The 12,438-nt window shown below is 36.5% G+C and overlaps 1 protein-coding gene and 2 long non-coding RNA genes across 8 annotated transcripts; 1 reads left to right on the top strand and 2 right to left on the bottom strand.

Moving 5' to 3' along the window:
• Positions 1-360: 360 nt before the first annotated feature.
• LOC116925949 lies at positions 361-6,496 on the bottom strand. 3 transcript variants are annotated; one of them, XM_045174669.1, is made up of 11 exons: positions 6,020-6,496; positions 5,844-5,951; positions 5,735-5,760; positions 5,573-5,666; positions 5,117-5,474; positions 4,934-5,051; positions 4,784-4,875; positions 1,388-1,514; positions 1,107-1,217; positions 872-1,036; positions 361-796 (listed from the first exon to the last, which is right to left on the bottom strand). In XM_045174669.1, the coding sequence occupies exons 5-11, from the start codon at positions 5,453-5,455 to the stop codon at positions 384-386; spliced, it is 1,365 nt and encodes a 454-aa protein (XP_045030604.1). In that variant the 5' UTR covers positions 5,456-5,474; positions 5,573-5,666; positions 5,735-5,760; positions 5,844-5,951; positions 6,020-6,496; the 3' UTR covers positions 361-383. The 3 variants fall into 3 exon arrangements, with proteins under 3 accessions (XP_045030604.1, XP_045030603.1, XP_045030605.1); XM_045174668.1 differs by having other exon boundaries at positions 5,735-5,951; XM_045174670.1 differs by lacking the exon at positions 1,107-1,217 and having other exon boundaries at positions 5,735-5,951.
• On the bottom strand, positions 1,770-4,396 carry LOC116936110. 4 transcript variants are annotated; one of them, XR_006647497.1, is made up of 10 exons: positions 4,338-4,396; positions 4,210-4,273; positions 3,719-4,144; positions 3,547-3,655; positions 3,213-3,490; positions 3,104-3,143; positions 2,772-3,040; positions 2,433-2,674; positions 1,865-2,357; positions 1,770-1,784 (listed from the first exon to the last, which is right to left on the bottom strand). It is a non-coding gene; the product is annotated as an uncharacterized LOC116936110 (long non-coding RNA). The 4 variants fall into 4 exon arrangements; XR_006647498.1 differs by having other exon boundaries at positions 3,099-3,143; positions 4,338-4,377; XR_006647499.1 differs by having other exon boundaries at positions 2,772-2,952; positions 4,338-4,377.
• Positions 6,497-9,979: 3,483 nt separating the features above from the next.
• On the top strand, positions 9,980-11,956 carry LOC116924585. The gene is made up of 2 exons (XR_004395031.2): positions 9,980-11,350; positions 11,685-11,956. It is a non-coding gene; the product is annotated as an uncharacterized LOC116924585 (long non-coding RNA).
• The last annotated feature ends 482 nt before the right edge of the window (positions 11,957-12,438 follow it).

The following is a 12,438-nucleotide window of genomic DNA, read 5'->3' as shown; positions in this document are numbered from 1 at the left end:
TGGGGGAAGGGGTGATTTGTCAAAACTAAAAACTTTGGCGTCCTCGTTTGGATGTTTAGCATTACCAATTCTTCCTTAAATTAGGATTTTTGAAATCCTCACGATTCAGTGCATCTGATGATGCATGAGAATCAATTTAATTAGATGTGCTGACTAATTTTTTTAGAAGTAAAATGGCCCAATTAGCTAATGGTCATTTGAAATGGAGGGAAATTTGAACTGTGATGCACATCGTAGGCAGCATTATAATTCGTAGCTTAATCATAGTTTAATTTATAATGGTTTATTATACTATCATCGAATAAATATTAATTAAGGATTCAATGCACTGTACATATTAAATAATAAGAGATTAATAGCTTTTTAGTTCATTTGGTATTTATTCATCCCGAAACACAATCATCTTCATCATCACTATCACACTCGTTCTCACTACATTCCAAAATTGACTGCTCGTTGAAAAAATCTAAGTCCCTGTCGTCGCTTTCAACAACAAGTTCTGCTAATCCACGAAATTCTCCGCTTGTCTCTTCACCGAAGAAACGGTAATAAGACAATGCATTTCTTAGCAATGCAATCAGTCGTGAATATTCTATGCATTTAATAGAAAGCTCCCCTTTAGATCGAAGATCGGAAGCACCTGTAAGAACACCAATTTCGTTTCTTCTCTCCATCAGGTCGTTGGAAATAGAATATAAATAGTTCCGCATTTCTTTTTTAGTATGGACTATACACTCTTGGTTTCTCTTTTTTAAATTCCAGCAATCGACGAGCTTGAAGTTGTCCTGAAAAGAAACTAAAACCACACAGCAATTTAAAGAAAATACACAATGTAATTCAGCTTTATAATATAAGTGTGACAAGTACATACTCTTGTTTGCAAAATCCCAAGGAAAAATTCCACTGTTGAAGTGTTCTGTTGTTACAAGTTCTTCTCCCATCACTGATTTTTCGTTGATATCCTGGATTAAATTGGCAGCTTTTGATTCAAGCTTACGCCTCTTGCTAACTAATTTCTGTCTCCATTTGGAGGTCACTATAAATCACATAAAACAAAGTTATTGGTGCTGAATATTAGATACAACTTCAAGTCAGTAAATGTTAACCTGCAACAGTTTGAATCCGATCATTTATGGAAACCCATTCAAGATGTGTTCCAACCAAAGACCGTTTCGTATTTTCGCTTTGAATTCGAGTTAATATACGTCTGTCGCCATCTTAAATATTAACAACGAAAACAGTAATAAAGGAAACGACCAATTTACTCATCAAACCACAAATAATAACGAAGACTTTAGCGTGCGAATTCATTTGATTTCATGCATACTAAAAGCCTATTATAGTCAAAGAAAAGATAGAGAATGATTCCGTTGCTTTTACGTTTTACCTAAATGAGTCTTAGCCTCCGCTTCCAAATTCTGCTGTAAACCCATTAGTTCAGACTCGTCTTTCATACAACGAGCATTTAGCTTATCCGTCAACATTATGGAGTAAAATTTTACCCTGTAACAAGATTCCTTCGGTAATGTCCTTCGGGCAATTTTTTTGAAAAAAATTTTCTATAGACATGTAACGTGGGCCAAAGATAAACAGATTTTGGATCCAAGATTTATAAATTTCAATCAATTTATAGTGTTTGCTTCGTTCTCCGTCTTGTCTTCTTTCACACTTACGAGTCATGACGTCACCGTTATCAAAATGTTCGGTAATAACAAGCCAAGTCTTTCAACTTACGCTTTTTCGCAGAAGCGTCAATTATTGGCGTCAATTATTGGACCAATAAACTAGTTTTGAATTAGAGAGTAATTGGCATTCAACTATAAAAACCTAATTTACAATTTACAGGAAGAGTAATCACCAATACCTTTATTATGAAGGGGAAAGCTGAATTGCAAGCTAAATCTGGAAGATCACATTCCATGAAGTATGATGAGTCATTACCATATATAATACTGCAATATATCCACATAAGATTTCATACGAAATCAAAACCCTTTCGTAATTTTTACCTAGCCAAAGAAAGAAGACATATGAAAACTAGTAAAAAGCTTTCAAGAACTTTTGTTCATGGAAAAAAATGTATTGTCAAAAGTAAGCATCAATACAAATGTTTAAACAAACTTGCGCGAAATTATTTTGTTATATTGCTCCAAACCACCACCAGGCGCCTCTACGGTATATTTGAAGCACTTGCGGACAAAACCTTGGCTCTTTTAAGTCACGACCAGCTCCTGTAACCATAGCCTTCTCTATTAAGAAAGCCGAAAGGTTGGGGCTTTTTTTTTGAAGCAATTTTGGCTTCCCTACCTCCAATTTTGCCCATCCTTCAAGTGTACCCACGGGAGCCGTTTTATCGCCTAGTGGCGATTTAAAAAAGTTAACTTTTTGATATGAATATCGATATGAATTCATTCTTTCTGGAATGAACTTACTTGGCGAATGTTATCGATTTGAGTGAGATGATGACCCGCTGCCAAGTCGGGAAGTTGCCAAATGCTAATGCAGAAGAACTATGATACATCTGAGGATCGCACAACGAATCCGTTGAACTTGGCAAACAGTTGGGTTTTGACAAGGACCATGAAGGCTGTTCATATCCTTGCCTCATTTGAAATCTTACTTGGCTTCTGTTATTGTTCGCATGACACGGCGTTATTCCACACGATGTTCTGATCTGAAAACCATAACAATAATAATAAAAAGAATGGTTAGCATTTTTGACTGACTTTTACTTGTTGGGATTCATTTATCTATTGTAAATATTATGACACCTTAAAATAAGCAGCATAGTTATCTTTCACAGTAATGTGCCTGCTTGTGATTCCCGCAAATCGACTATTTTCACTAGAGACGAAATTCATCGACTTTTCAGTTTCTGGTACGCCACAGAGGTTGTTTGAAATAACGCCATTTGGATGAAACTGCCACTGAGTTTGATTGAGTGATTCATACCTTGGAGAGGTTACAAAATTAAAATAATAACGAGCACGGTTTTGACGGATTGATAAGATTAGATTCCACTTAAAAAAACTCTGAAACACTGAAAAAAGAAAGAAACATTACATAATGAATACAATAACAATCATTCAAAGAATTACCATACTTAGGCATAGCATAGGGGTAGTTCATACTCCCCCTAGAAACTGATAACGAAAACCGTAATATTATATTACATTTATTGCTCTTTTAAAATAATGCTATTGTATACTGACCTCTAGTTTTTGAAGATGTTCACTATAGTAAACGCGTATGTCGTGAGGTTCACCGTGCTCCACTTCAATTATGGGACCGTTGCGAAATGGTCTTTTGGACGTGAACGGAAAGTTTCCAATGACGGGGCTATTGAAATATTGGCCAAATTTGTCGGCATCAAAAGTAACTGACATCAGAAAGACTTTAGTTGTCGTCCTCGTATGACGGAGGAACTTGCGGACGACCAAGAGAAGGAAGTCAGTATCTTCATCCCTCTCGTGTACTTCGTCAATAATGACTGGAAAAGAAACAGACATTAGCATAACAAAATTTAGCTAATAGTCAGGAACTTACTGTGGGTATAGCCTTCAAGGGATTTTTTGGCTACTAATGCTTCAAGAAGGCATCCTGTGGTCAGATAGGTGAGCAAAATTGATTCACTTACTTGATGTTCCATGCCAACCTAGTAAACACATAGCTTTCAATAGTAAAAGTGATAACAGTGTGACAAAATATTCAAAGTTACTCTGTATCCAACAACGGTTCCCAATGTCCAATTTCTTTCATAGCAGACCCTTTTGGCTATGCTAATGGCTGCAATGCGCCTTGGTTGAGTCACAACAATGTTGCAAGGAGTTTTGGTTCGGTAGCATTCATCTAAAACAAATTGGGGAACTTGAGTGGTTTTACCACAACCGTTAAAGCCCTTAACAATGATGACATTTTCTTTTTTGAGAAGTTCAAGAATGGCTGTTCTTTGATTGTCTATTGCCAATGGACTTCAGTTAGGTGCCTTGAAATTGTAATCATTTAAAGCAGCTGGCTTTGCTTGGAGACCACTAACATCCAAAGCATTAAGCATGTCTTCACAGATGGTGGATTCATCTTCGAGCATGATCTTGCCAACACCTATCATTCTGCGTTCTACGAATCTCTGTTTTCTAGCAGCAACCTGAAAAAGACACAATATGTTTGAAACAATGGAATCCAAATATGTGCAAGATACAAGAGACATACTTCCAATAAACTTTGCTGTTCTTCTTCTCGATATTGTTATTGTTGTTGTCGAGCATGTTTACTACTGAAATATAAAAAAATATATAAAAATCTACTGTTTAAAACATTTTGTTAAAGAAAACACTTACTGTTTAGTGACTGTTATACAGCCTTCTGCACTGACTGCAATGTATTGACAGTTATAAGGTTACGCAAACAAAAGCGAATTCACTGCCTAGGATTCGGCAACCAGCTAGGTAACAACTACGCAAATTAATTTTTTTAAACTGTAATAGAATCAAATGAAAAAGCCACTATACCACGTATCAAATTTTGACAGAATTTTGTACAAAATTTGGGGATGATTGGTCATTCAGGGAAGAAACGTATATGGAAATACATAATGGACATTAAACCTTCTGAGATCTACTACTACTACCCTACCCCCTATACCCCACACCCTAAAATTGTTAAAGTCCTTCAGTATATATACATATATACCCTCAGGGATAAGACTGGTAAAAAAATCTTTTCACCATTTTGAAATGTTAAATATCCGAATTATTATACACATCTTAAATAGCAGTCTATTTACGTTTAGTAAGCGTTTAGTTAGGAAAAGTGGTAATCCAGCTTCCTTCCTTGAATTCCAATAAAACATGGCCATGGTAAGGAAATCATTTCGGCCTAAATAGAAAAAAACAATGTAAATATGAATAATGTAAGGTAAAAAATGCTGTTTTACTTGCTCTGCTCATATACTTAGTCACATTACAGTAACGAGAAAAGGTGGAGAACACTTGTTCTTGCTCCTCCCCTAATGTTCCACCTGCTCCATCCTTCCAGTGGCCAAAATAAATAATCTGAAATTAATCATAGAAGATATCACGAAAAACTACCCGTTTACTAATTGGCAGTAAAATTATACTTGACAGTACCAAGCATGCGCTTGGCCATGTAGGCGTGAGAGGAATGGAATCAACCTTTGGGTGAAATCACCGAATGCTTTGGGAAGCAATACAGCGAGACTCGCAAGAAAAAACCAAAAATGACAAACAACATCATTTACCAGAAATTTGCAATTCCGTTCTTTTAAAACCTTTCTGGCCAAAAGCAAAGTGTGTCTGTACGATTCTGACTCTTTCATGTCGACTGAGGTTAAGATAGTCGCATGACCACACGAAACCATCATATTTCCGGCAACATCCAAATTCTTGCGTTGCGACGAAACTTCTTGTGCAGCTTTAAACTCAGAATTGCCGCACATTCCTTTGTGTTTTTTGTATCTAACATGAGAAGTGGGACAAAATATTAAGATATTTTGACAGGGAAGTGGGACAAAATATTAAGATATTTTGACACGAAATTTAAATATTTGAATTACTCGTGGTTTTACTCTGTTCACCTCTTCCATAATCTCATTTAATTCGGAATCATCACAGATTATTTCATTTCCGAAATATGAACCTCCTTTGGACCTAAAATTCATTTTTGTAAAGAAAACTTAAAAATTTCATATATTATAATTCAGTATAGTAGAACTTACTCATTCTCAATGAGATGCTTTAGAAGCTTAAAATTTTGAAAAATTATTTTGAAAAATTTCTATTGAAAAAAAAAAAGGAATTTAAAATAAAGTAAGTTCTTCAGTGTACCTTTTCTCGTGAACACATAACATATCTTAGAGCTTCCGAGTACGCAACTGGTATTTTGACCGTTGCATTCCGGACAAGTAGGGGGAGGAAAAAGCGGCACATGAACCCCTGTAACAAAGAAATTAAACACCATTACATTATTTTAAAAATAAAAAAAAACAAAACATCCCTATTACTTCGCTCTCTGACAATTCCATTACAGTCAATGAATTCAGTAGGAAGTAGTGATTTGGATGTGAAATCCGGCTTGAAGTACAGCCTTAAATCAGACGGATCACAAGAGTGGCGATTGGTGTCACACTCCCAACAGAGGTACTTGCAGCAATCCTTACATTTTAAAATTCCATTTGCACATATGGATTTGCATATGCCACACACATTCTGGTTGATGGTGTAGGAATCTATCAGAGATCCATAAATAGTCTGTTGTTTGGATTTCCACACATGGAACAGACTTTCTTTGCTTTGCTTTGGTTGTTCTTGCTGCTTTGATAATTTTTCCAACACGGCTGAAGCTTCTTCTGCTGCTGATGACATTGGAAGCTCACTTTCCTTTGGTACGCAGTTGTTCAATTCTGGAGTTACAACTGAATCTTCATTTCCTGCTGAAGGAACTGAAAGCTCAGCTTCCTCTACTACAAAGTTTGAACTTCCTAAGTATTTTACACAATAAAGGATAATTAAATAATGATAAAATGGTTTAAGTTTTCACTAACACAAACTTGCCATTATTCACGATTGAAGATTCTTCTCCTGCTGCAGATGTTGAATGATCAGCTTCTTCTATTAGGACAACAGCTGGAACCACAAGATTTGATTTACGAGTCCAAGGTTTTCTTACAGCAGGACCACTTGAAGAACCGCTGAAATTTCCATATGTCAAATTAGGTTTCCTTCTTTTGGCATTACTTCGTTCATTTCTCTCTTTAGCCAATCTTTCCGCCTTTTCGACCTTTTCTTCAGGAGTCATCTTCGCTTTACGTTTCTTTGACACAACCAATAAATCTTTAACATCTATACCTGCCTTGTTACTCATTTTAAAAACACAAATTTCATGGGCTAGCCACAGCCACACCGTCTTGTCAAGCTACCCAAACAAAACTTCAAAACAAAAAAACGTTGGAAATTGGGAGGAGAGATGGCGCAAGTTGTTATGGTAGTAGCATAGCCTTCTCTATTAGAGCATAGCCTTCTCTATTAGAGAAAGCCGAAAGGAACGCTATCCCTTGCATGTTGGAAAAGTGAAGCACATTTTGCTCACCTTTCCTCCCATTCCCTTCCTCCAAGGGTACCCACGGGAGCCATCTGGTGATAAAAATGATGTAGGGGGGAGGGGGAGAATCACCCGGATTTATGAGCGGTAATTTATGAACGCCCCATTTATATTTTGCCGTGAGGGATTTTAATGACGATGTTACACGGAACGGCATGCATTCCTGTTTATTGCATATGTTCATTCGCAGCCATTCAACACGTGAAGCCGTACAATAAAGTTTTTTTGTCTCCGGCTCGGCGAGAATGGGCATAACATGTGTAATTGAGGGATGCCTCATTCATTTCAGAAGGAATGAATTCATATCGATCGAAAAGTTAACTTTTTAAAATCGCCACTAGGCGATAAAACGGCTCCCGTGGGTACACTTGAAGGATGGGCAAAATTGGAGGTAGGGAAGCAAAATTTGCTTCAAAAAAAAGCTCCAACCTTTCGGCTTTCTTAATAGAGAAGGCTATGGTAGTAGCCGCTGTGTAGCTTTGCAAAAAGTTCTGCAAAACCAACCATGACGGTGTGGTCGAACACGACGGTGTGGCGGCCAAGTGAACTCCGAGTTGACGTTCACTGGGAGAAGGGAAAAAAAACAAAAAAAAATAAGTTAAAAATACAGTTCGGCAGCTGTCGTTAGGTGTTACGGCAGTACCTGCTGTGCAGCGGCTGAAAAAGTGGGCAACGATAAACCACAACGGTGTGGCTAGCCAAGTCAACTCTGTGTTGGACGGGTCAGCGGTCAAGCAGGTTCAAATTTACTTGTGATAGTTGTGAACAAGATGGTTTATGAAGACGCTATATCTTCTGTTTGCGTGGCGTCATGTATACATTGTTACCGTAACCGTTACCCAACGGATCTCATTTTTTTCCGGGAATACCTACCCATTTGCCCAAATATCTACCCATTGGACACGGGGCCGCGCCCTAGTAAGGAGGACGAAAAAAATAGAATTGACAACGTTGGAACTGTCAACGCTTACTTTTGGCTTGGTTTCTAGTTGGAAACAGTATTCTCCACTTTTTGTTTATTCATTGTGTGAATATCGTGAGTTTAAAAATTAGTGAGGGCTTTAGTTTTTTCGGATAGTTTTCTATTGAAAATTTTGAATATTGTTTTGTTTACTGAGTGTGTGGATGTGGGTTTGAGATTTATTTGGAGTGTTGATAACGAAACCACAGACTACCAAGTAAAAGACCGCGATGGGCCCCATAAGGCTGAAAAGCAGTGGGGTTGGAAATGCTCGGTGTTGCCGATGGTGGCGCGCGAAACGTTTTGGGAACTTTAGCTGTTTTTCTCGTTTTCTCTACTGAACCAATGTTTCACACACTGGCTTTTTCAGGTGTAATTTTTATTGTACTACCTATATTTATGTATATTAATTATTTTTGTCTCCTTTCTAATTCCTGTAAATTATTTCAATATTTTCTATCTACCCTAATGCCCCCTAATAGAATGCTTTATTTCCCTCTTTTTTTCTGATGCCTGTATACCAGTGCAAAGGAGGGGGATAAAGCCTTTTATTGGGTAGCATTAGGATTGATCGAAAATATTGAAATAATTCACAGGAACTAGAAATGGGACCAAAATAATTAATATATATAAATATAGGTAGGACAATTAAAATTACACCGGAAAAAGCCGGTGTGTGAAACATTGGTTCAGTAGGGAAAACGGGGAAAACCCCCTAAAAGTTCCCAAAATGTTCCACGCGCCACCATTGGAAGGGTTGAGCATGTTACCAAGCCTAATACAGTGATCGTGGTCTTTTACTTCGTAGTCTGTGCCAGAACTGTGGCGTTCGTTTGGCCACAGACTACGAAGTAAAAGACTACTACTATCGTCCCCCCATAGGATATGCGCGTCCTATGACGTTTTGTGGCGAATTATCGCTTTTCGGAACTTAATGTGTTTTACTTTTTATTTCCCTCCTGATCTAATGCATCAAATTTTCTCGTTTCTTCTTGTAACTATTTCACCTTTTAGCTATGTTTTAACATTTTTACTATGTTTAGCCATTCCCCAATTTGTGTAAATTATTTTAAAATTCCAGCGTTTTCTTAACCTTAAACAAAAAATAAAAAACAGTTTTTTAACCCCACCGTTTCTCATTGCCAAGAATGCGGAAAAGGTGGGGTTAATTAAAAGTATTTTATTGTTTAAAGTTATTGTAACGAAAGATTTCTTTCAACGTATTATAACTATATATTGTTATTTTCTCTCAACTTTTCATTTAAGTTTCTTAATATTATGCATTAAGTTAGCTCTACTATTTTAACCTAAAATCTCTTATTTTTTATGTTGTTTTAAGTACGTAATGCTAATAGACCAATTTCGGATGCTGCGTTGCAAAATTTAAAAAAATCCAAGGGGGTTTCGATTGCAGGGGGAGATAGGAAAAAAGGGGGTTTTTGATTTATTTACCCTAGTAATACTTTTCCAATTCAGGAAATGTTCTAGAATACTACACTTTAAGACATTCTGCGTCTTCTCCAGTCTTTATAAATAATTAATCATCCCTAGTTTATTCATTATCCCCATATCCACATTTGAATCACCCATGTTTACATATTTTCTTGACACTAGAAACGCAAAAAATACTAAACAGCATCCCTAGCCTTTTACTTGAATTAATTTTCATGGATAAACTAGGGATGATTAATTATTTATAAAGACTGGAGAAGACGCAGAATGTCTTAAAGTGTAGTATTCTAGAACATTTCATGAATTGGAAAAGTATTACTACCTAGCCTTTTACTTGAATTAATTTTCATGGATAAACTAGGGATGATTAATTATTTATAAAGACTGGAGAAGACGCAGAATGTCTTAAAGTGTAGTATTCTAGAACATTTCATGAATTGGAAAAGTATTACTAGGGTAAATAAATCAAAAACCCCTTTTTTTCCTATCTCCCCCTGCAATCGAAACCCCCCTGGATTTTTTTAAATTTTGCAACGCAGCATCCGAAACTGGTCTATAGGGCTCGTCCCTGATCAACCATGATCGGGTCACCCGCCCCACCCTGAAAAAGACTAAACGGGCATGATCAAGTCGGGTTCAGCCCGGAAGACCGGGTGCTATTTTGTTTAGTGGCCTATAATGATACAACTTAAACACCACTTTTAGAGTCGAGTTCTGAAGATTGAACTTTAAACTTGATTTAACTCCATTAAAGGTAAAAATTTTGGTAAAATTCGATAGTAAATTATGAAAACATAGTTATATAAAAACACTAAGAATTATAAATTTATAGTTAATTGAAATGAAATATTCAAAGAAAATTATAATAATAAGAAATACAATGCATAATAGAAATCTTTCGTTGCAATAAAGAATTGTATGTCTTTGGGCAACGAAATATTTTGTTGCAATGGGGGAAAATACTGTTATTACAACGAAGTATTTCGTTCTCTACTGGCAAGCACGCAGCTATTACGGCCTCAGCACTCAGCTCTATTCTCCAAAAGAGAAATAAAAAACATAAATAAAACAGAATATAATATAATAGTTCCCGTAATATATCTACTCGGCACAAAGACTGAAAAAAATTTAAAAAAATGGGAATAGATCTTTTCTTTTGTTAAAGTTGTTAGTCTTGAATATCTTCAATGTAATTTTATGGGCAATTTCTGGCATAATGGACTGTTGTGCGGCAATTATAACAAAACCTGTTTGAAGGACCATGCTTAAATCTTCGACGGTTTTCGTTAAGTGATTGTTTGTAAGTTTACCAGTGCTTTAACGCAGATGTATCGTCCTTGTTTTAAATTGGAGAGTTCCAGTCGAAATATTAGGTATTTACTATCCGATTGAACGAATAGTTGTGTTGAAGGCATCTTTAATGGTCAATAGCTTTATCATTTCCGTTAGTTTGGGGGCACCCTAATTTTTCCAGAACTTGTTGCACCAATTTTTCAAATCGTTCCAGGCCGGAGGATTCTTGTGGATTGTCTTCTTTCGTGTTGTTGGTCTTAGGATTTAATGATTATTATTAATGAAGACTACACAATACTAATTATTCGGAAGGTGTATTTCACGAGACACTTGTTACATGTGAACTATTATAAAATGGTAACTAACTCCCGACGAGACGCTTCGTCGTCTCGTCTTTTATAATCCGTGATCACGTTGCAACGTGGCAGTCCCACGGTGGTCACGCCGAGCGTTGCCTGTTCCGTTCACGATCGTTGATCGACATCGCCGCCCGTGACGTGGTTCATCAGCTGGTAGTATACTTGTTAAGTAGGTATACTCTACTTAGAGTATTGTTAGTTGCCCATTACAGGATATTTTGTACTTGCTACTAGATCATTTATTGTGTCGGGTTATTTTTCTAGAATTTTTAAAATTTCAATGCTGGTGGAATTATTCCCTACTGCGTCTATAAATCCCAGTAGGCAATAATATCGTGAAAATAATTTGAGTTGATATAGGGGAAGATTTGGGTTGAAACGTCTCTTTGGTGCAGTAACGATTTAACTGAGATCTGAGTCGTTGATTCTGTCTTTTTCGAGATTTTGAATGTTGACTTTGATCTCTATATTAGCCGGCTTTTTCTTTCTTTTGACAATTCCAGCTGGTGTCTTGTGACATTGGTACTCCTTTCGGGAGAACTGTGTGCTACGTTTCGTGTATCAGAAATGGATTTTAGTATGGGTGTCCACCTGGGAAGCTGAAGACTGTGGAATCAACCTCCACTTGTGGAAAAAACTTATCCAAAGTAAAAAAAAGTCTTTTCATTTTACCAATTTATCATTTGTTTTACAAAACTAGCAATGAGAAACAAATGTACCGTACTCTACTTTGAGTTTTATCCTTCTAATTTAAGAATACAAAAAATTCACTTTATTAACATGATTACAGATTTGTCAAATACTTAAAACATCATTTTACAATCTTTTTGATGACACTTAGTTGGCATCAAAACATCCTATGTTGCATGTTTGCATTCGTCTAAAAAAAGTCCACAGCTGCCAATTTTCTTATTGTTAGAGTCTTCTGATACTGCTTATATCTATGTTCAATAAAATTTGAGCTAATCTGTCGAGCTAATAAGTATTTAATAGACCTGTGTTAAAGCCACCGTTCAGACAGGTCACGTAACTCGGGTTCAATTGAATAATTAGTAAAAATATACCCAAGTCTTAGGATTATTTCTGCATTGTGATTTTAATCTACGAAGGGATTGAATATTCTGGTTCGTCTGGTGCAGGCGCAAGAATGTCTAAAAGTAGGAAAAACGTCGGAAGATTTTCTGGAAGTTTTTGGCTAAACGAGGGTGCTCCTATGTTAGTCAGCTGATGTAAGAATATGTCTTCAGGTGGCGCAGG

This window comes from Daphnia magna, linkage group LG6 (assembly GCF_020631705.1).
Source record: "Daphnia magna isolate NIES linkage group LG6, ASM2063170v1.1, whole genome shotgun sequence".
Taxonomy (NCBI): Eukaryota; Metazoa; Arthropoda; class Branchiopoda; order Diplostraca; family Daphniidae; genus Daphnia; species Daphnia magna.
This window is presented reverse-complemented; position numbering and strand designations above follow the sequence as displayed.